This window comes from Vigna angularis, chromosome 2 (assembly GCF_016808095.1).
Source record: "Vigna angularis cultivar LongXiaoDou No.4 chromosome 2, ASM1680809v1, whole genome shotgun sequence".
NCBI lineage: Eukaryota > Viridiplantae > Streptophyta > Magnoliopsida > Fabales > Fabaceae > Vigna > Vigna angularis.
In genome coordinates, this window is record NC_068971.1 from 34,185,360 (window position 1) to 34,206,986 (window position 21,627).

General features: G+C 33.6%; 3 protein-coding genes across 7 annotated transcripts; 2 read left to right on the forward strand and 1 right to left on the reverse strand.

Annotated features, from left to right (window-relative positions):
- Positions 1-327: 327 nt before the first annotated feature.
- LOC108329746 (adenylyl-sulfate kinase 3) lies at positions 328-4,952 on the forward strand. Of its 3 annotated transcripts, none has more exons than XM_052872295.1 (7): positions 328-573; positions 1,783-1,925; positions 2,195-2,344; positions 2,948-3,066; positions 3,144-3,270; positions 4,561-4,607; positions 4,692-4,766. In XM_052872295.1, exons 2-5 carry the CDS (start codon positions 1,802-1,804, stop codon positions 3,267-3,269), a joined length of 519 nt encoding a protein of 172 aa, XP_052728255.1. In that variant the 5' UTR covers positions 328-573; positions 1,783-1,801; the 3' UTR covers position 3,270; positions 4,561-4,607; positions 4,692-4,766. The 3 variants fall into 3 exon arrangements, with proteins under 3 accessions (XP_052728255.1, XP_017419592.1, XP_052728254.1); XM_017564103.2 differs by having other exon boundaries at positions 330-573; positions 3,144-3,228; positions 4,692-4,952; XM_052872294.1 differs by lacking the exon at positions 328-573 and adding an exon at positions 1,089-1,436 and having other exon boundaries at positions 3,144-3,228; positions 4,692-4,952.
- Positions 4,953-11,526: 6,574 nt separating this feature from the next.
- On the forward strand, positions 11,527-16,278 carry LOC108326876 (uncharacterized). The gene is made up of 13 exons (XM_052872296.1): positions 11,527-11,769; positions 12,004-12,069; positions 12,199-12,285; positions 12,648-12,746; positions 13,089-13,184; positions 13,340-13,405; positions 13,559-13,649; positions 14,476-14,543; positions 14,638-14,703; positions 14,959-15,009; positions 15,194-15,258; positions 15,634-15,714; positions 16,052-16,278. Exons 1-12 carry the CDS (start codon positions 11,599-11,601, stop codon positions 15,689-15,691), a joined length of 984 nt encoding a protein of 327 aa, XP_052728256.1. The 5' UTR covers positions 11,527-11,598; the 3' UTR covers positions 15,692-15,714; positions 16,052-16,278.
- A 2,264-nt stretch (positions 16,279-18,542) lies between these two features.
- LOC108326783 (uncharacterized) lies at positions 18,543-21,039 on the reverse strand. Of its 3 annotated transcripts, none has more exons than XM_017560343.2 (6): positions 20,592-21,039; positions 20,424-20,495; positions 20,005-20,254; positions 19,152-19,431; positions 18,922-18,999; positions 18,543-18,808 (listed from the first exon to the last, which is right to left on the reverse strand). In XM_017560343.2, exons 3-6 carry the CDS (start codon positions 20,250-20,252, stop codon positions 18,758-18,760), a joined length of 657 nt encoding a protein of 218 aa, XP_017415832.1. In that variant the 5' UTR covers positions 20,253-20,254; positions 20,424-20,495; positions 20,592-21,039; the 3' UTR covers positions 18,543-18,757. The 3 variants fall into 3 exon arrangements, with proteins under 3 accessions (XP_017415832.1, XP_017415833.1, XP_052728258.1); XM_017560344.2 differs by having other exon boundaries at positions 20,429-20,495; positions 20,592-20,845; XM_052872298.1 differs by lacking the exon at positions 20,424-20,495 and having other exon boundaries at positions 20,717-20,842.
- Between the last annotated feature and the right edge of the window lie 588 nt (positions 21,040-21,627).

A 21,627-nucleotide genomic window follows, 5' to 3' on the forward strand; every position in this document is an offset into this window, starting at 1 on the left:
CACATAAATTAATAATATAATTAATTAATTAATTAATTAAAAACAGTTTTGTTCTCTTAATAAATGAATTGCTTTTACTCTCCTCATTTCTTAATGGGTGCGATAATGCATGTGAAGGTCCATTATAAAAGATAATTAATAATAAAATTAATTTGGTGGAAGGAGATGATGATTATGTGGGACAAGTAATTAATATAAGTGGAATAATAATTTAGACTGAAGATAATAATAAATGAAGAATAATATACGAGATTAAAAAGGAAGGAAAGATTGGTAGAAAATAGAGAAAAAAAATAATAATAATTGAATGTAATTTAATTTGGGTAGGGTGGTCCGAATGACAGAGGACCTTGAATGGCGCGTCCTGAGTGAGAGTGAGAAAGAGAGGGAAAGGAAAGGAAGGAGGAAGTCTCTCTGATTATGTGTGTCCACATTCATTCATTGCCACTGCTTTCTTCCAACCCCTTCAACCCAGCAACACACTATAAAACCCCTTTCACCATCACATGCCATAATCCACACCACACCCCAAATTCCCCTCAGATTCAGATACCCAATCTCTCTCTTTTTCTGGTACTCATTCACTCTCATTCTCCTCTTTCATCTTTTTTTTTTTTTTTTTTACAACACAATTTTCTTGCTAAATTCTTTCCATCATTTCTCTCCTTGATTCATGAGAGAATAGGAATTTTCGGTGTTTCTGAGGAAAGGGTCGGTAGGTTAGATAAGCATGCAATTCAAAATGTTTTTTTTGGACAAGGGATTGGAGTGTGTGCCCATGCCAACAATGCCTTCAATTTTTTCTTAAGAAAGGGACTGATGGGTGTTGTGCTGGGTCCTCCATATTCGTTGCCTTTCTCATCAAATCAATCATCAAGTTTGTTGCTTGCAGAATTGGCATGCATGAATCGTGTGATTATAAAATAAAGTAGAGGGGCTACATCTAGTTAATTTTATGAATCTTTTCTGGGACACTCTTTTTCCTTTCCTGATTTTTATGTTATTCAGTTTCAGTATTCGCCAGTTTTATCAATTATTAATTTCTGTCAACAAGCATGATTATTTTTCATAAGATTTTCTCTTTCAATCGTTTATTTTTTTCATTCTCTTGTATTTGAATTTGAAAGTCTAATTTTATTTTAAAAAAACTGACTTGTAGCAACAATCGCATGGATAAGTTGTGATATTATGAAGAGATTTGAACACATTTCTCCGTTTTGAAACATAAGAGTGGGTTTTGGATCATATTTTGAGGATTTGGATAGAGTGATAAAATACTACCTTTTGTATCATATAAGGACCCACCATGATTGGCTATACCAGATCAAGGGGTCACTTGTTGTATTTAAATTTAAAATAGTGTCTTCCCCTTTTCAATAGAATCGTGCGTGCCCTGACACTCAAGAATAGGAGAGGATCCAAATCCATATTAGAAGGTCTCGTGACTCATCCTAGACTTTATGGAACCTTTCCTATGTACAATGTATGTAGACGCTATTTATGTCAAACAGGTCATACTTCTTTACTGACAATAACAAGTGGAAGTGAGTGATGAGATCACCATTCCACTGTCTGAAATTGATGCATGCTGTCGTGCTTTCAGTCCTGTGGCATGTACTGTACTGCTGTTGTAATGCTTGTCTTGATGAAGCACTTACCAAGTTTCTTGATTAGTTGTATTACTATCGTGCATTTCTATTCTAAGGCCCTCTCTACTTATGTTATGATCCTTCAGTAATCTGTGAAATGAAACTGATAGCTTAATATTGATCTGTGGATAAGACTAGGGAACTTGTTTGCAATGGCAACTCTGAGCAATTCAACAAATATCTTTTGGCAAGATTGTCAAATAGGCAGGGCTGAAAGGCAGAAGCTACTTAACCAAAAGGGATGTGTTGTATGGATTACTGGACTCAGCGGATCAGGTTTATGCTATTAATTTTATTGGTTTGGTGCTGACATTTTTAAACATCTGTTCCAGATATTCAGTTCTTTTTTGGCATGAAAAAATCATATTATCTCTCTTTGTGATGCTTTTGCTTTTCATTATGTTTTTATTGCTCCTTGAATTTAGCTTTTCACTTTAACTTGTCCTTATCAGCAGGCAAGTATTATCTGTCACATTGTATGGTAATTACCAAATAAGCTTTCATGTCTACATTCTTTTTCATTTTTAATGCATGTATCTGTTTAGGAAAAAGCACATTGGCATGTTCCCTAAGCAGAGAACTGTATTCAAGGGGAAAGTTATCTTATGTCCTTGATGGAGATAACCTTCGGCATGGACTAAACAAAGATCTTGGTTTTAGAGCTGAAGAACGCACTGAAAACATTCGCAGGACTGGTAAGCTTGCTCCTGTAAACTAATGCTTTAAGTGGGAACTTGATAGTCAGTTTAATATTTTAATTATTTGGTTATCTACCAAAGCTAGATCTTAGAGTGATATTGGTAGTCTATACCAGCATGATAAATATTACATTTTTGTTATCCCTTTGAGCAACTGATTAGTAATTGTCCATGCCCTTTTTCTATGAAAAAATGTATAGTTGAACGATTGAATCAAAAGGATGGAGGGTCTTATATGCTGTTGTGCTTTATCATGGCTTTTCGGTACCCTGTTTTTCTGAAGTTGAAATATGGTAACAGATATCTGTTAACTAGATGTTTGAGTAATGTAGGTGGTGTTTGCAACCAGAAGTACAGGTAAATTGTTCATATAAAGTGGAAGCCTATTACCAGACATATTACCATGACATGCCCAGAACTAGTGTGTGTGTATGATGTTTACATATTACATATCTGATTTAATGATCTTCATATGTCATTTGCTTAGTCAACGGTACTTTGATTGTAGCAGTTATGTGAAGTCTAGATGCTTTATTTGAATCTCTGATCCATATTTCTTTGCCAACTTTGTTTTACTAATCTGAAAATTATTTAATTCAGGAGAAGTGGCAAAACTCTTTGCTGATGCTGGTTTGATATGTGTTGCCAGTCTGATATCTCCTTACAGAAGAGATCGAGACACTTGCCGATCCATGTTACCTGATGCGAATTTTATTGAGGCAAGCCACCATGAAGCAATTCTTATCTTTTTTATTAGTTGGTCTACATGATATTTGATAGGGGAATGTATTGGCAGGTTTTCATGAACATGCCCCTAGAATTGTGCGAGTCACGAGATCCAAAAGGCCTCTATAAGCTTGCTCGCGCGGGCAAAATCAGAGGTGTGTGTTTCTCTCGCAAAGGCTTTGTCCTACCTGTCTAACGTGAGTAAACTGAAGTGAGACATAGCAAGAAAGAAAATAAAATAAAAGAAGCCCAGAATTAAGCCTGTTCTGCATTTTTAACTTGGTTATATTCAATTCAATAATTATTTCAAGGAAGCACTGAACCCCACGCTTTTTTCCTTTACCTGTAGAAGATGCTAGAGTAATCACTAGTTTGGCTAATAGATCTATGTGGTTGAGTGTTTTAGGTTTAGCATATTCAGCTGTCCGCCAAGGTATATAGTTAGTTCATTAAGGGTAGTTTGTCTGGGTAGCTTTCAGATTTCTCACATTAAGATTGAAAAAATATTGCAAACAATTGAACTTTAGTTAGTTTAATACTACAACAGGATTTCATATTTAATTATTCTGACTACGACATATGGAGTCATTCATTGAATTCGGATGAATACTAGTGATTTTTTCTAAAACTTTTCGTAATGCAATGAACTTATTTTCCTGGAGAGTGGAAATCATTGTCTTTATGATAAAAGTTATTTAAGAAAATTAAATTAGGGAGTGGTTAAAATGGTTTTGCTAGGGTGCCTTCTGAAACATCAGTGGTAAGATGATGACTGGTGTGAAAGTACCTATTGATATGAGCTGGTGTTTCATTAGTGACTATGACAGTTGAAAAATGGGTGGATTCTGAAAATATTGTGCTATGTTGATAATAAGGCTGTTTGTCAGAGATCAAAGTTGTGGCATGGTATTGTACCGTACACAGTTTATTTGGACCCATTCACAGAGACCACGGATACTATTAACAAGTGGTTGTGATTCCTGTGTAGTTTAACAAAAAGGGTGGGAAAAAAAACACTCCTTGGTTAAACTTATTCCAACAACCGATGCTTGTTAATCCTTGAGTCTAACCTCAGATGGCAATGTTTTTGGACAAATCCTTGGATTCAGATCTGTAAGTCAAGTTATTGAATTAAAAACTTAATTAAATTGGAATTTGGTTGCTAATGAAGAAAGTGATTAAATGAAAGCATCTACTGTCTTGTATACGGTGTGAGGAATAACTAAACTAATACCTAATTTACTATGTCTCTTAACAGGCTAAGAGCTGACTTTCATAAACTCTCAAATTATCCCTGGCTTCAGTTTACCGGGGCTGACGTCCATCTGAATATCATAGTTAAACGGCTGAATTATAATATTAAATGTGATTGCAAAGTTCAAGGCCTGATAAATAATGTTGCAAGAATTCAGCATTGTATCTGAATTATCCTAACATTTGCTTGAATTCTACTATACGGTATTTATGAACTAACTACAATTGCACAGGTTTTACCGGCATTGATGACCCATATGAGCCACCGTTAAATTGCGAGGTACATGTTCCTGAAGCTTCTAAAGCTGTTTACATGCTGTGCAGTGTTTAACATGCTTTAGCTTACGCTATTATCCTTTTCCAGATTGAGATAAAGCAGGATGGTGGCGTTTGTCCAACACCTACTGTGATGGCTGGACAAGTAGTTACTTACTTGGAGAAGGAAGGTTTTCTTGAACATTAGGGGTTTGAAATATGTGATTATCTCTAATGATGATGTTTCTTCTGTAATGAAGTTGGTGAGAAATCCTAGGATGTGCATGTAGGAGACCAGTGAGAGGAAAAATGAACATGTAAAGTTCATCAGTTATAAAGGAATAAATAAATAGCGAATAATTGTTGCAAAGGCAGTGAGACTTCTGTTTTACGTAAAAAAATAAAATAAAATAAAATAAAATAAAATATATATATATATATATATATATATATTAATTTATTTAAGCTTAAAACATATACCAATTAAATTCTTTTTAGACTGCCAGTCTCTATATTTTCAATTTAAATGAGTAAAGTGCAATTATTAATGACATAATATTGATATAATTTAAATTATTTTTTTGAAATTAAGCTAATTAACAATTAATATCTTATAATTAAATTAATTAAATTCCTGTATTTAGGTTATTAAATATTTTATAATTATGTTATACATAATTATATAGATCATATTGTTATATATATATATATATATATATATATATATATATATATATATATATATATATATATATATATATATATATATATATATATTCAAATTATCTTTTTCTTTTATATGGCATCATGAGTTTTTTTTAGATTTAGATTTCGTTTCTTTGTGTTTGATGTCGTGATTTTCTTCTCTTTTTTTCACTTTCTTATGCTCCAAAGCTCTCTCTTTATTTGTCATTGCTTCTAATCCTCGTTTTGTCTTTCCTCCATCAGCTGTTTTATTATCCTTACTTCTTTCCTTCTCCAATTTGCACGTTAACACTCTTCTTTCAGTCGTCATTAATCATCCCTCCCTTCCCTCTCCCACTCATGATCATCTCTAATTAGTGCATAAAACATATTGAGATGGATATTCATTTTGTTCGGAGAAAAAAGTAATATATGGTCAAACACAAGTTTTTCATGTTTGACATTTTCATCAAAGGTCTACCTCGAGTTGTAATATCTCATCTTAATAGTATAAAACTATTAAAATAAAATGTTACACATGATAATAGAACCACTAGATTAAAACAAACCTACAAAACACAATAGATCTACCTCTGAAGAACCATCCAACAACCTATATGCTTCACTCTCACATCTCGTTGGAACAATTAAAAAAATTGTCTCCCTAAGCTCACATCGTTTAGGTGATCATCGCTAAAAAGGAAAACAACACATAGACAAACAAGAACAAAAACAAGGGTAAACTAGAGGTAAAACAATTTATCATAATAAAATAAAATTTCATCTTATATTATATTACACACGAAATAAAACTTTCATCCTAATCATATCACAGACTTAAACTTGACTCGTTCGAATATAGTATGAATATCGAGATATGATAGTTTGTGCACCTGTCGTGGTGAAACAGTTGGCCTATCTCTTGCTATTCTCACGACATGCCTCATCCCTCTTTCCTTGAGAATAAATGACCATTAGAACGTCAAGATGAACTCCAAGACTGAGCTTCCTATATTCATACTTACAATACTTAAAACCACCACCATTAAGTTCCTCCATGGAACTCATTTCCATACCTTTTCCATAAAACAAACAAGTAGACATACCACTTCATATATCACCATAAAACTCATAATAAACCATCACACATACATCAAAGAAGCTAAAACAGTGCATTAGAAAACACAAGAAAACCCAAAAATGAAAAACTCAAAAATTAATTAAGAGGTGCCCAAGGGGGTCACTGAGCGCTCGAACCCCATGGAAATAAATTGCACACTTCCAAAACTGGCCTTTTATGCACTTGAGCTTTGTTTTAATGATCAAATGAGTTTCTTACACCCTATAATTGATGGAAAATCACATTTAGAATTAAAGCAAAGTACTCCTTTGATCATTAGACTTAAAACTAGGTGCACTCAACCACTTGACAACTTCAAAAGCACCTAAACTCCGAACAACACCTTCTAACTCACTTCTGCCAACTAAGGGTCTTAACAAGTCATAAATGATTCAATAACAACCCCAACACCTCAACTGTATTATAACCTCTATATTTTATATTTTCACTACTTAGAACTCCTAAAAAAATGAACCAAAACGTGACAAAAAACACCATAAAAAGCAAGTATCAACTCCGACTCAAATTTCACCTAACTCAACATCTACACAAGTTCTAAAAGACTTAAAAATTAACCATGAACTACTAATTTACTAGTCTAACTATTTTCTCACAAATTCAAGTATTAAAATGTTTAAGAAAATGACTTAAAGACCATACAAGATACCCTTATGACAATAAACTACTTAGATGATTGAAAATAATTTTAAAAAATTATTTTTTAACAAAAAATTAAAAGACAAAAACACTTTAAAAAACTAAATAATTGTTACCAAAACAATTTTCATTTAAAAAACAAGGAAAAACAAAATATATCAAATCATAAATAGAGCAAGATCCTTCGTACAACTACGCATGACACTTTTTGATATAATACCTATTATACCACAATTATCATTAAAAATAAATAAAAAATATATATGAAACTGAGTAGAGTCATACATTTATTAGCATTATGCATTTTCCATATTTACAAATAATCTTTAATTACAAAGAAATCACGTTTCATTTAGAATACCCAAGTTGATAAAGAAAAAATAAACTAAAGAATAAATAAATGCAATAAAATTAAATTCTTTTGCTTAAGAACCAACCAAATAAAATGCAAACCCTTTATCGAAACCTTGTTCTGCCATCGCTCATCACATTCCAAAAAAGCGCGTCCGACACAAAGAAAAGCATAATCCAAGTCGAAAAGGTCCCAAACGTGCAACTAACAAACACGGCCTTGTCCTCGAATAGAGTTTGATTTTGATTGCGAAACAAACACGGATCAGGGTGAAGAAGAAGACGAAGGAAGCAGAAAACGACGACGTAGATCGAGGATGGTGCTGAACAGCAACGTGGTGGCGAGAGTGGCGCACGCATCAGCGCATCTTTTCCAATTCATAGCTTGCAATCCCGAGAGGCTTAGCAGCGACGTCGTTTTGCACCTCCTCTTCTGCCTCCCTTTCCACTACCTCTTCCGCTCTCTCTTTTCCTACCTTGGCTATCGTCATCCACATTCCGATTGAGAATATCCTCTCTGTATGTACATATATTTATATATTTATATTAATTGTTTATTAATATTCTATTTCTCTTTATCCTCATGCCTGTTTTAGGTTTTTGCTTTAACTCATTTGATTTAATGCCGTTTGTCTGATTGATTTTGTAATTTGGATATTGTTGAAGCAAGGTGAAATGAATTAGTCTGTTTTATTTTTTATTTTGAATTTGTTTGGTACGAATAATGATGAGCTAAGATTTTGAGTTTGAATTTTATGGATAGAGAAGTTCTGATTCAAAAGCAAAACAATTTGTCAAACTATCCTGCACTGATTAACCATCAACTTTGTGCATTAGTGCTTTCTATCAATGGTGAAAAAAAGTACTAATTTATTATTGTTGTTGTGGACTCTTTGTTTTTGTTTAATGATTGTACAAAAGAACATTTAGGTGATGGCTGCAAAGTTGAAGGGTAATGTATGCAGGACTTAATATATCAGAATGATTAAAAATGTTCTCAGTTTAACTGTAAAAAAATCTCTTTGAAATTTTTTTAATTTTGGGTGAGTCAAAATTGAGTAATGAAGTAGGGTTTTAGTTTTTGTTTTGTTTTAAAATTATGTACCATGACAAAATAAATGTGGAAATTTTTTTTCTTCTCTTCAGCTCTCCATGATTTTCCTTTATTCAGATTATATGCAATTGTACTTCAGCTCTTTACTACTGTTTGGGTACTCAATACTCATGGGTGAGTCAGGGAAGGTAAAGGGTAATAAGCTTGAAATATGATGCCTATACTTTTATTATTCCATCATTTTTTTAACACTGCGTTATTAAGAAGTGAGATTGTACAAATGACATGTAATGGTTTTATTAGATTTTGTTTGTCCTTCTTGTTAGAGAACACTGTAGGTTTCTGAGAGGGGAAGGAGAAGACTAGACTGCAGGGCCTATTGCCTCTTTCTCTCTTTCTCTCTCTCCGTAGAGAATCCAAATTCCTCTGGAAATATTGTATGACGATCATAATGAAGTGGATAATGAGCTACACTAAGCAATTTATAAAATGAAGATTTTAATGAAGTGATAATGAACTATAATAACTTTCTTGTAGGGTATGTTTGGCTTCCCATGAACGACACCATACATGTTCTGTGGTATTCGAGCCATTGCTTGTTACAAATTATCAAAGCTGTGTCCTTCCTGCCTCCCATGCTACCCAGTTCTAAGTATTTGTTTCGAAAGAAAAAGTAAAAAGTGAGGTGAAAAAAACAAGAAAAATGGAATAGAAAGTAAAATTATTTGAATAAAAGGAATGATACTTGAGAGAGGAGAAAGTAATGAAAAAAATTATAAATAAATGACAGTGGTTTGAAAGAATAAAGTATAGATTATATAACATATAAAATTAGTGATTGCCAAATTGTTATTATTTTTAAAATAAATAAATAAAATAAAATATACAAGAAAATGTATAGTGTGTTGATATTGTTATGTAGAATTTGGGTTATGTATAATTGAGTACGTGTGGACCTACATAAGTAATGAAGTGAAGTCAGATTACTACATAGTAGATTATTATATATGATGCATATTGCTATAACAATTAAGGATGTCATTGTTGGTTTCTACAGACCAAATGCCATTCTTAATTAAGATTTTTTAACATTGTCTGTCAGTTTTACTAAGACTCCTCCACGTCAATCTAGCATGCTTGATATATATAAATGAAAAAAAAAATGACTGATATAACTTTGATTTCCTTATTAACGAGCTCCTTCTTAATAAAGCTTGAAACAACCACGTGATACCAAATACAATTAAGATTTTTTAACATTGTCATTGTGTATTTCTAGAGTTTTCTTTGTCAATCTTCTCATCTCACAACTTGGCAGGGGTTCCTCATGATTAATCAGCTAATTTATTCACATAATAATAAAATTTATCGTGACAGCTCAAAAAATGTGTTCTTCCTTCCATTTGCATAGTACTAACTATGGAAGTAGACAAAAGTATGATGTAAGTACAATGTGACGGTGGATTTATATAAAGGTTTGAGAATGAATCCACAATATACGAGATGACTACTTTAGAATTACTAACAATTATTATCATTTGCAAGCAAGTAATAATCTATAGTGTTCAGTTTTAGGATAATTTATGGGTTGCGTTGGATCGGGATAACCATGATGGATGTAAGTTTGACTGTATTTATTTTTTACTAAAAATTCACACATAAGCCTGTTTTTTTTTCTATTTTTTTATTCTGGGTAGTGAGTATATTTTTGTATTTACACACATTCTCAAACATTAATAAATTCATTTTTTACAAAAAATAAAAATAAAAACCATAAACATATTATCAAGGACTCCATGTATCTCTACACACTCATATTCTCAAACATTAATAAAATTATTCTACAAAAAATAATTTGGTTAACCACACATTAACTACAACATTTAGATAGGTTAATTAACCACACATTAACTACAACATTTATTATCATTGTATTCAGATCCAAACTAAACACTTTTAACACATAACCAACCATCTATCGGTTAAGACGGATATGAATCCTTACACTAAAACATGAACACAGAATATTACGCAACAAACATTTATGATCGAAACACTTATAATTGTTATACTTGCATTAAATATTTATCTCTAAAAAATAGTCAAATTTGGAATTAGGAAATTACAATAAATTTAACCTTTTTTATTTTCTTAATTTATATAAATTGACCTTCAAATTTCAAATTATGCAAGATGGACTAGGTTTATTAGCCCGCAAGTTAATTTTATACAAGTTACCTCACAAAATAAGACTGGAAAACTCACATTTTGAAATAACACCAATTATGCAAAATGGACTAGGTTTGTAACAATTCAACTCACAAAACAAGACTGAACAAGCCACGTTGCAGAGTAACACGTGCAAGTTTGATTTGAGTTATCACCTCACCAATATTTTTATCAACAACGATCTAAGATAATTCATTATGCTACTTTTGAATTAAAGAATATTATTTATGTTTTATATTAAACTATTTCCTTCTTCTATAACAAGTCTTAGTGGACGTGCATAAAAATAACAATTTTTCCCTTTTAAATCTTTCTTAAATGTGATCATTAAAATTTGTTTTTTTTTAAATTAAGTAAAGCACAATATAAACATGTTTTAGTTCATTTATTACATATTAACATGAGTTAGAAGGAATGCATGCATAAGTTTTTTCATTGTTAACCAATGAAAATAAATGCTCTAAAATTTTAAGTAATTTTTTTTTTTACTTAAATAGTCCTATGGGGTGAAAACAAAATAAATCTCCGTGACTAGTGATTAGAATTAAAAACTATTACATAAACTAAAATAAGTTTTTGTCAAGTATACTCCAATCAACAACAAATTAGTTTTTAAAATCTCTAGAATTCAATATCATTCGATTAACTAAAATAATTTCATGTAAGTTGATTATAAACTAAATTAATAAATTTATCATAGGTTACACGACCATGTAAATATATATATATATATATATATATATATATATATATATATATATATATATATATATATTTTATGGAAACCATGTAAATGTTCTTTTATTCTTTAAAATTATTTTAAAAAGAAAATTATTTGGTTGTGTTATGTGTCGGAGTTGGAATTGCATTGTACTATTTCAGTGTTAGTGGTAAGGAGAGTTTGGTACACAAACTACCACCATGAAGAGCATGGTGACGCCATTGACGAGGGTCTCACCCTTTCGTCACCGAAATGGCCATAATACCCTTCCCTTCTTCTCTCACGCACGCTACCCTTCCTCACCAAACTTCTCTTTCTCCCCTCTCTCTCTCACTCTTTCCATGGCCGCTTCACCCCAGTCTTCCGCTCCGGTACCTTTCTGTCCTCCTTCTTTCATATTTTTCCTCCACCCAATTGAACCATAATTAGCTTGCACGCTTCAAAATTTAAACTTTGCATCACATGATTGGAATTTGGATTTTTTTGTTTAATTGGGTCTTGGGGTTTCTGAATATCTCATTGATATGAAGTCTTTGTTCGTTACGTGATGATCACTGTGCATGAATAAGTAATAACAGTGTGTTGTTGATGGTCTAAAATATCAGGCTGTGTCGCGTGGTGATGCCAACATCGACAAAGATGGTGTATTTCAATTGATTCAAGAACATCAGGTATTTCATATTGGTTCTCGGTTCAATTCAGTTTGTTGCGTGTGAACTTGGAAGTGGTTGAAATAGAATGAATATTTATGGGTGTGATTGGTTGTGTGTTAATTTATTGGGGTTGTTTTGGTATGATAGGAAAAAGCTGCTAGACTTTCTCCAGTTGAGGAAATTCGAACTGTCCTTGATCGTAGCGTTCGCGGGATGCTCTCTACATTCTCCAAGGTTTATCTATTTTCCTTAAGAAATATGATGGTAAAAAAAGATAGCTTTAAATGGAAAAATTCTGAAAGTATCTTTGAGCATTACCAATTCTGAAAGTCTTTTAAATGGAGAGAGGAAATTTTGTCTTTCTGGAAGTTTAGTTCTGCCCTTTCTTTCGTGGTCAATTATTTAGTTATTACTGGTATTAAAAGACTAAAGGTCTACAAACTTTCCCACCCAAGTAACATGAACAAAATTCAAGTTTGGCAGAGAAATGAAATTGAAATCTGGCTGCCTTCTGAGTTCTGTCTTCATATATTTGACATGAAATTTTATTCGTGTTTATTGGCAAATGACTTAATCTTCTGATTTTTAACAAGCAGAAGTTCGATGGCTATCCATCAGGATCTATGGTTGACTTTGCATGTGATGCAAATGGATATCCTATATTAGCCGTGAGCGATCTGGCAGTTCATTCCAAGGTTTTTCCTTTCTCTGTTCTTCCTTCGAAACTTCCCTATTGTTGGAAAATGACAAGTATAAATAATTTAAAGACTGAAACTGCTTCTTGTTGAGAACTGACTTCAAAAGAAATGGAATTTGATGTTGAATGCGGTTTTTGTGAACTAGCCTGTATATAGCGATTCAGTACATTGTGCTGAATTTGGCTTGTAATACCACAAGTTCAGTTTGAAATCCTATTTTCCGTATCCTCAAACAGCACGTGGTCTTGTTAACAATTATTACCCATAAGAGCATCTTTTGCAACCAACACCTAACCAGTTACAAGCTCGCTTCCATTGCTAAAGAGTGTTTTTATGCAGGACCTAACTGCCAATCCTAAATGCTCATTACTTGTGGCTAGAGATCCTGAAGATAGGACTGATTTAGTGATTACTTTACACGGTGATGCTATCACTGTAAGTTATGTTCTTCTGTTTATTTACCTGATATGCATGATTTATGTGTTTTCGTTTCCATTCACTATTGCACATTGTATTATATAATTATTATACTACAATAACGTTATATAAAGGCTTTGCAGTTTAAATGTATTGCGGATTTTTATTTTCAGGTACCTGAAAAGGATAAAGAAGCTGTTCGAGCTGCATATTTGGCAAGACATCCCAATGCATTTTGGGTAAATTTGTTCATTGTTCCCCTCTGTAACTTGTATCTCTACCTTCTTATCATTTTTGAATTGACAACTCTAAAAGCATCCGATATAACTTGTACCTTTTCCTTCTTCTTATTGTTTTTGAATTAACAACTCTAAAACCTTCCAACATTGAAGGTTGACTTTGGAGACTTCAAATTCTTGCGCATTGAACCGAAAGTTGTACGATTTGTGTCAGGTGTTGCCACAGCTTTGTTAGGATCAGGAGGTTTGTTAACTTTGTCATTCTTGTTGGTTTCATTTGCTGTTAATGCTATGAATTAGTTTGGATGGGAAGGGAAGGGCGAATTAAGTTTTCATATAAGTAAACTTTTAACTATTTAATTTTCTTAAAACTAAAGGATATAGTGGAAGATAATTGTGCAAAATGCTTGCCATCTTAGTAAAGTTGAAAACAGTTTATTAGAATGATACATAATAGTTAGTTGTCTGAATAATGGAGGTTAATTATATTAGATATGCTGGGCAGTTAGTGTTATGGGAAGGGAGTTAGTTTATGCAGGAGGATAGGGTAGAAGAGGGAATAGTTGAATGATTTATTCATTGCGGTTGGAGCCTCGAAGGTAAGAGTAGTTGGCAGGCAATAAGATGATCTTTAATTGTTAGATTTATGGGTGTTTGGAAATCATGATGTTGGGAGAAAGCTCTTCTAACATGATCTCTAAAATGAGTAATATTCATTGTTTATCTTAAATTGTTTTTTGATCTTACCCTACTGATATTAAGAGTGGTTTCATCCTTATTTTCTCACTTTAGAGACTTTTTCTAGGATAAATTTTTTCTCTCTCTAGATGATGATGCATTCTTTGCATTATATGGGATGACACAAACCATGTCTTTCTAGTAGGTTTCTTCAAATGGAAAATGTACTGGTTTGCATTTTGTGGTCAATTTTGTTTCTTTAATATATACATAACTGTTGTTGATCATAATGTCAATGGCATCAAAATTGAGTGCTTTCTCTGGACCATAATTGAATTTCATGCGTTTTCTATATTATCCTTATGTTATGCTTTTTTTTATTTGATTTTCAGAGTTTACTGGAGATGAGTATAAATCTGCAAAAGTTGACCCCATAGCTCAATTTTCCAAGCCAGTGGCGGTACTGATCTCTGACTGATCATCATGTCACACATCTGCAGTGACTTTCAGAAGTCAGTCATTTTTTGTTCTAATATAAGTTGTGCTTTTAACAGTCTCATATGAACAAAGATCATGCTGACGATAACAAAGTGATTGTGCAGCATTGGACCTCAGTTCCAGTATGACATCTTGACCATTCCATAGTATACAACGTAGATAATAAAAGAGGCTCTTTTGTTCAATTGCTATTATCGTGTAAAATTACTTTTGTTCCATATGGTCAGGCATAAGAATCTATGATCTATAACATGAAACAATATGCTCTGTAAACAATATACGGACATACCCAAATCCTTGCCCCTGGTCAGGGGTAGGGAGGGCCTGATTATGTTCAGTCTTAATTTAACTGAGTTGATCATCATCATCATCTGCAGGTGGACTTTGCATACCTTCTAGATTTGGATAGTCTTGGTTTCAATGTTAAGGTACTGCCTTCATTAGTGATTCATTGACATAAAATAATTTAGAATTCACTTATAAATTTGAGAAATGTAATCTTCTTTAAGTTGATCCTTTCAATAATAATCTTTTATCCTCACCAACTGTGTTTTAATTTTGTTCGAGTTTGAATGTGTACCTTATTTATTAGAAGAGTTGACCTTTTTGCAGGCTGGTTATCAGGGTGATACTTTCAAGCTTCGTGTACCTTTCCCTCGACGTGCAGAAGATAGAAAGTGAGACATGTTATTTGATATGAACTCCCATCTCCTGCATAAAATGACATGTGACATGTCTGCCTTCATGAGATCAAATATGCTCATCTGTTTTCTAGTTTACTAATGCAATTCTATGCTCATCTGAACTTTGATGAAAATGGGAGCATTACTGTGTTAGCCTAGGCTTTACTGTTGTTGATTTATTCAATTAAACTTGCTGCTTTCAATCAGACAAATTCTACTTTTCTAACTATTATCATCCTTTTGGATGGTATTAATCATGCCGATAGGGTTTCTGATAAGAAATCAGGAAAAAAAAAAAAAAAAAAACCTTTCCTGCTGCACGTTGATTTTGTTTTCTGCAGAGAAATGATTCCTGTATTGTTCTTTTAGGGATGTGAAGACTCTCATTGTTGAGATGCTTCAAGCTGCCGGGCCTAAGGCTGAATGATGACTCCACAGATCAATGAAGAGGTGCTCATCCAAAATTCATCTAATCCTTCAATTCAATCTGTGCTTCACCCTTCTAGATTAGTTCACCATGCCTTGCTACTAGATATCCTTATGCCAGATAAATACTTGCATACTTACTGCTAAATTTTTTGTCTGCTACTTACCAACTTACAATTCATGCCTTTGGTATCCGTAATTGAGTTGCCTGGTTTTGTGGACAGAGAAACGTTTTCTGGTATAAATTGAACTGTAACAAAGCCTGCAAAATGTAAAAAAAGTAGTGAAGAAGACTCTTAAAAGATGGGGTATTATGAAAGGTGCTTTCTGTTCTCATCCCTTTCTGTTTGAAATGCTGCAGCACTTGCCAGACATCCTTCTTGGAAAGAAGAAAATTATACACATCGAAAAAGGAAATGCCTTTATAATTTCCAAAAAAGAAGACTTCAAAGCAAATGGTTGACTTTCTTTATTTCTTGTATATACACTATTTGTTATTTTCATGAGGAAAAGCACTTCAAAATTCAGATTGTGTGATGTTTCTCATAGAAACAAACCCTTTGATATACATAAGTGATTTTATATGAATTTCTTCCAGATGTACTATTGTTATGAATAAACCCTTTTGAGAAAGAGTAGTTATTTACTTTTTGGTACATGCGTCAGAAAATTGTGAGCTAGATGTTGTGCCATCACCCAAACTTTCTTTGAATTTGTGAGCACGTACCTTAATCTAATCACAAGTTCAAAGGAAATGAACACTTAAAATAACTAACTACATTTGTGTTATGAGAGAAAGTACGGTGAAGTCACATCTGTTTGTCTGCTGTGATGATTTATGTTCATTGACATAATGGGAACACAGTGGCTCTTGCTGAGAGAATGTGATGTCTATCAAGTTTGCTAAACGGCCAAGGACTTAGCCCTCTTTTTAGACGTAGCTACTGATGTTGCTTGTAGAGAAAGTACTGTTGGAAGTTTGAGTGGTTACACCTAATGGATTCTACAACTTGTTATAATTTATTAATGTTTTGTTTGAACTGGACAAGAAAAAGAAGAAAAGAAAAAAGCAATGAAAGGTAAGATTGTCTGAATTATGAGAAAAAGAGTGAAAATGATTAGAAATTGAAAAAAAAACATATATATAATAATAAAGTATTGATGATATAATCAATTATGTGTTGTGATATAATCAGCTCAATCAAGGCTTAAGAGGAATCTGTCTGATTTAAAGAACTGGTGTTTGGAAAACCGTTTTCCTGGTATGAACTTACAAAATACATAACATGTTTATACAAATCTCTTAGAAAGTCTGAACGTCTGTTACAAGTGTGAAAATCTGTTACAAGTGTGAAAAACAGTAATTGAACATACTATTAATGAATTTTGTAGTTTTAAAATATATGTTATGTGTTCACGAATGTAATTCAAACACAACAGTTAATTTAAGTCTCGTCCTTTCAGACAATATATATCATTGTTTGAAGAAAAAAAAACCACTGCATATAACAATTATTTGATGTTTTGTTTAAAGGAAACAGTTTTAAAATCATAGACTCTACCAAATGATCTTTCGATAAAATGATAAGACGTTAATGGAATGCGATGTTTAAACATTTTAAAGTAAAATGATTTGATAAAGTAAATACACTTAAATATTATTTTATGATTAAAGATAATTAAATTGTTCTATAAATAACTTGAACCGGAGAGATATTTGAGAAGTGCGCACGACGAAAGCACAATGAGTTGAAACAAAGTCCTTTTTACACAGCGACTCTTTTAAAAGCAACCAAATGGAAAATGGTGCCTTCAAAGCTGCAAAGATGCGCGTTTTTGCAAGCTGTCTTCGGTGTTAACAAGTCAAAATTTGATATTCATATGATATTTTATCAAGTGTTTTACTCTTACTATTTTCTTTTCAATGACAAAAGGTCAATTTTCATGGCAAGTGACAAGAGATAGCCTACAATTTATCAAGTTTCATATCTAGGGAAGAACTTAGAGACAGATTTCTTGTCCCATTGTAGCTGAAAACAAAAGCCGACCAAAGACCAAAAGGGAAAATATTTGCTGCCCTTTGTTTCTTTCTTTCTTTCATCGATCAATTTCTGGCACCCTTTGTTTCTTATTCTTTTTTTGCTAATTCATCAGAGAAATAGTAGAAAGTGTAAATAAAATGTTTCACGTGTTACAACTACCTCACTCGCAAATGTTGTGAATCCCACAAGACAAGAGGTTATTTTTTTATTTGAGGAATCATGGATATTTCGGTGACACACCCACTTCATACATAGGCTTGAGCACGTTCAGCAATAGACCCTATGAGATTTTGTGTATTGAAATGAGATTGAAGAGTATCCAAATTATAAATGATGAAAATGAACATTTGCAGTGGTGTTTAGATAGGCACAACAGAATGAGTGAGATACCGTGGTGGTACACTGTTACAAGTAGATGATGCTTAATTTGGCATCATGCTACCATGCCCAATGATGGATATGCCTAAGGCTTAAAATCCTTCAAGTATTTCCTTTCCTTATTAGTTATCCTATCTATCTTTTTATAACTATCGAGGTTCTCACGGTCAAAAACTAAATCATTCACAACAACATCCCAAGGTACATCATTCCAGTGTTATGTCGGCAAACTCAAAAACTGTGGGGGCACACCATCGTATGCATAAATCATAAACGGCTTTGCCACAAGATCATCCAAACTCCCAGCTAACCACTTTCATCAATGTTTCTCACAAAAGCACGAGAAAAAAAACATTATGAAGAGGGTTGCTTAAGGAGTGCAGACATCAGAAGATTCGGATCAAGGAGAGAGAGATGAAGAAAGATAGAAGGTGAGAAAAATAATTTTCTTAATTAATTGAAATGGATCGGATCGGATCTTACTCGTTTACAAAAAGAAAAACATGAGGGGGCAACATACATGCCACACAAATATAAAAAAACTTGAATCATCATCTTCATCTTCTTCAATGGAAACATCATCTCCAAAACATTCAGAGCTTAAAAGGGCTTTTTTTTTCTTCCTTCCCCCTCTAGTTCTTTCACCATCATTCAGAATCACTCTCCATGCTTCCCATGGCCTTCAACCCTCTTGGTCTCTGCATCAAAAGAGAGAACATGAACAAGTTTCAGAATTCAGATCCAGACACAAAAAATAGGGGAAAAAGTAAGAACCCCACAACACAAAATGGCACAGCCACCAACCACTTACCTTCTTGTTACTTTTCTTCTCCCTCACTTCATATCTCTCTTGGCACATATCAGTCAACCACGCACCAGGGCTCACCAACTGTAACACAACACCAGCAGTAAGAAACACAGGATAAGGTGGTGAGAATGAAGATCACCCAACCAAAATACCCACCACAATTTCCCCTTTTTTTCCCACAAATATACAAAAATTAAAATTTCCCTTTTTCTTCTTCAGAGAGAAAAACTTACAAGTAAGCTTCTTTGGATGAGTTTCGCCCTCTTTTTGGGTCGCTGAGGAAGCTTGCAACCCTTCATGGCCAGAAAATCTTCCTCTTTCTCCTTGCTTGAAAGAGTGATGTAAAGCTTCGGCCACACTAGGGCTCGTTCCTCGCCGTTGTTACCGTCGCCGGCTACTTTTCCGCTCTCCTCCGCCGAACCCCTCGTCGTGTAGTACCGGTCCTCCTTCTCAGGCGACGCTGATTTCCTGGTCTCGCCGACCAACGACCGGAGAATCGCCCCATCGGAATTCCTGCAACCAAATTTTAGTTCAAAATTCACGAAAAAAAATGGACAAAATAGGGAAATTTCATACATTATCGCAGAGCTAACAGATCCAATGTAATATCATTCTGATAAAACAAAAAACAAATTAAAAACGGTTACACCCATAAATTACACGCTTATCTCATCCGGGGATGGTAAAAAAACTTGATTTTTCACATCAAAAACTTGTACTGGCGGTAAAGTTACCATAAATGAAAAAAAAAAATACGATTTTTTTCCCTTTGTTGCTGCTTCTCATCATCCACTGAGAATTCCTAGCAACCCAAAACGAAAAACACCAACACATTCCATTCCACCAAAAACCGCTTTTTTTCTGAAAACCAAACAAAACGAGAGGAAAGTGAAAAAAAAAACGAAAATGGAAAGGGAAGTTTCTCCTTGATGTTGTGCTCTTCCTCTGCCTAACTTGAGGAGAAACAGCATCATTACATTCAATGAACAAAAATCATATCTTCTCTGGGAAACCCAACCATAGCCAAAAAGAAAGGTAGGAGAAAATTTGAAGACAATCTTTAGTCGATGTTGGTATTGTAAGCACCTCGTGAGGCGACTGGGTTGTTGATGATGATTATGAGAGGATTCTTTCTCGGCCACAGTGACCCCAGAGACCCCAGAACGATGATCCAGTGTAGAACCAAGTTTCCTTCTGATTCCACCGTTGAGCCTCGTTGAAATCCGAGGGTCCTTCACCCTCACACATCTCAGCCGCTTCCTGTGCCCCCACTGCAAGAAAAACTCTGGCTCCGAACCCTTGCACCCTTTCTGGTTCCTCTCTTCGGTCTCCATACCTACACCACACAGAACAACAAAACCGCTCATCAAGCTTCAGTTTTTCACCATACAGAAAAAAGGGGGAAAAAGTGGCAAATGGGGAAACAAAAACCCAATTCTGGTTAAAGGGCGTGTGTGGAGTGTGGTGGATTGTAAAAAACGAGATTCAGACGAGGGGTGGAATACCAAACCGTGAAGGATTGCCTCCAACCTCAAGATCTGCGTCTCTGAAGAAACAATCCTTTGCAAACAGATATTCTGGCAGATGAAACCAAGGAAAGGGTCAGAACAAGGAGCATGTGAAGAGAAGAAAAAACAGCCTTGAATGAGAAGAACAAGAAAAAAAGAACTCACAATGATACAAATTGACGATGAGAGATTAAGGGTATGTGTTTTCTTCAACAAACAACAACAAAAAGAGGAAAAAATCACAGATCTTCTGTATTAATAAATTTGCAAGCTTTAATTTTCCTTTGCACCTCGGTATCTGTATGAGGAAGAAGTGGCGTCTGAAACAGTCTCTCTCTGAGGAAGTTGAAATGGGGTTTGAGGGTTATTCTCCTCTTCTCTCTTCTTCTGGCGTTCTGTTGTGTAATGGCCATTGTTGTTGTGTGGGTTTGTGTATTTATCCTTCTTCTGAAGTGATGGCAAAACTAGAGAGAATCAGAGCCGTCGGATGAGAAGAAAAGGGTTTGGTGATTGATCACAGTTTTGGAGGGACCCACACCCTTAGACTCTCCTTCCCTCTTTTCTCAATAATTGTGTACAAAAAATAAAATAAATAACATAATTATAATTTAATTATTTTCTAATAGTATTTTATTATTTATTTATTCACGTTGGAGTGGGAGAATACGATATCGATAAATGGGGTTGGTAATAAAACGAACCTGCTCCAATTGATGGATTTGGGCTTAGTTTTGGGCTGACAGTTTGGGCTTAAACCTATTTAAATACTCATTTACAAAAATTGGCATCTTTTGTTTTAATCATTCGTCAAAAAAACACTGTCTTGACCTTTTTCTTACCTTCTATACATCAATTATTTATAGTAAAAATAATTCCTATCTTGACATAAAAATAATTGAAGAAAATGTTGGGTTTCTAGTATTTTTTTTCATATCTTTATCAGAGTTTTTTTCAAGAGTGTGAAATATGAAAACTCTTTTTCCCAATTTTATTTGGTTACCAATACTCAATAATTTATTTGAATATATTTTAATTGTTTCAAACTTTGTATTTCAAATTCTTAATAAGATTAAAATTTTCATGCATCAAATTTGTTTTCTTCCTATTCTCTTTTTAAATAATCTCAAAAAAATTTGGAACTTTTAGGATCATTCATAAATATCATAATAACATATATTTTTATTTGAGTCAGAGATTTTTA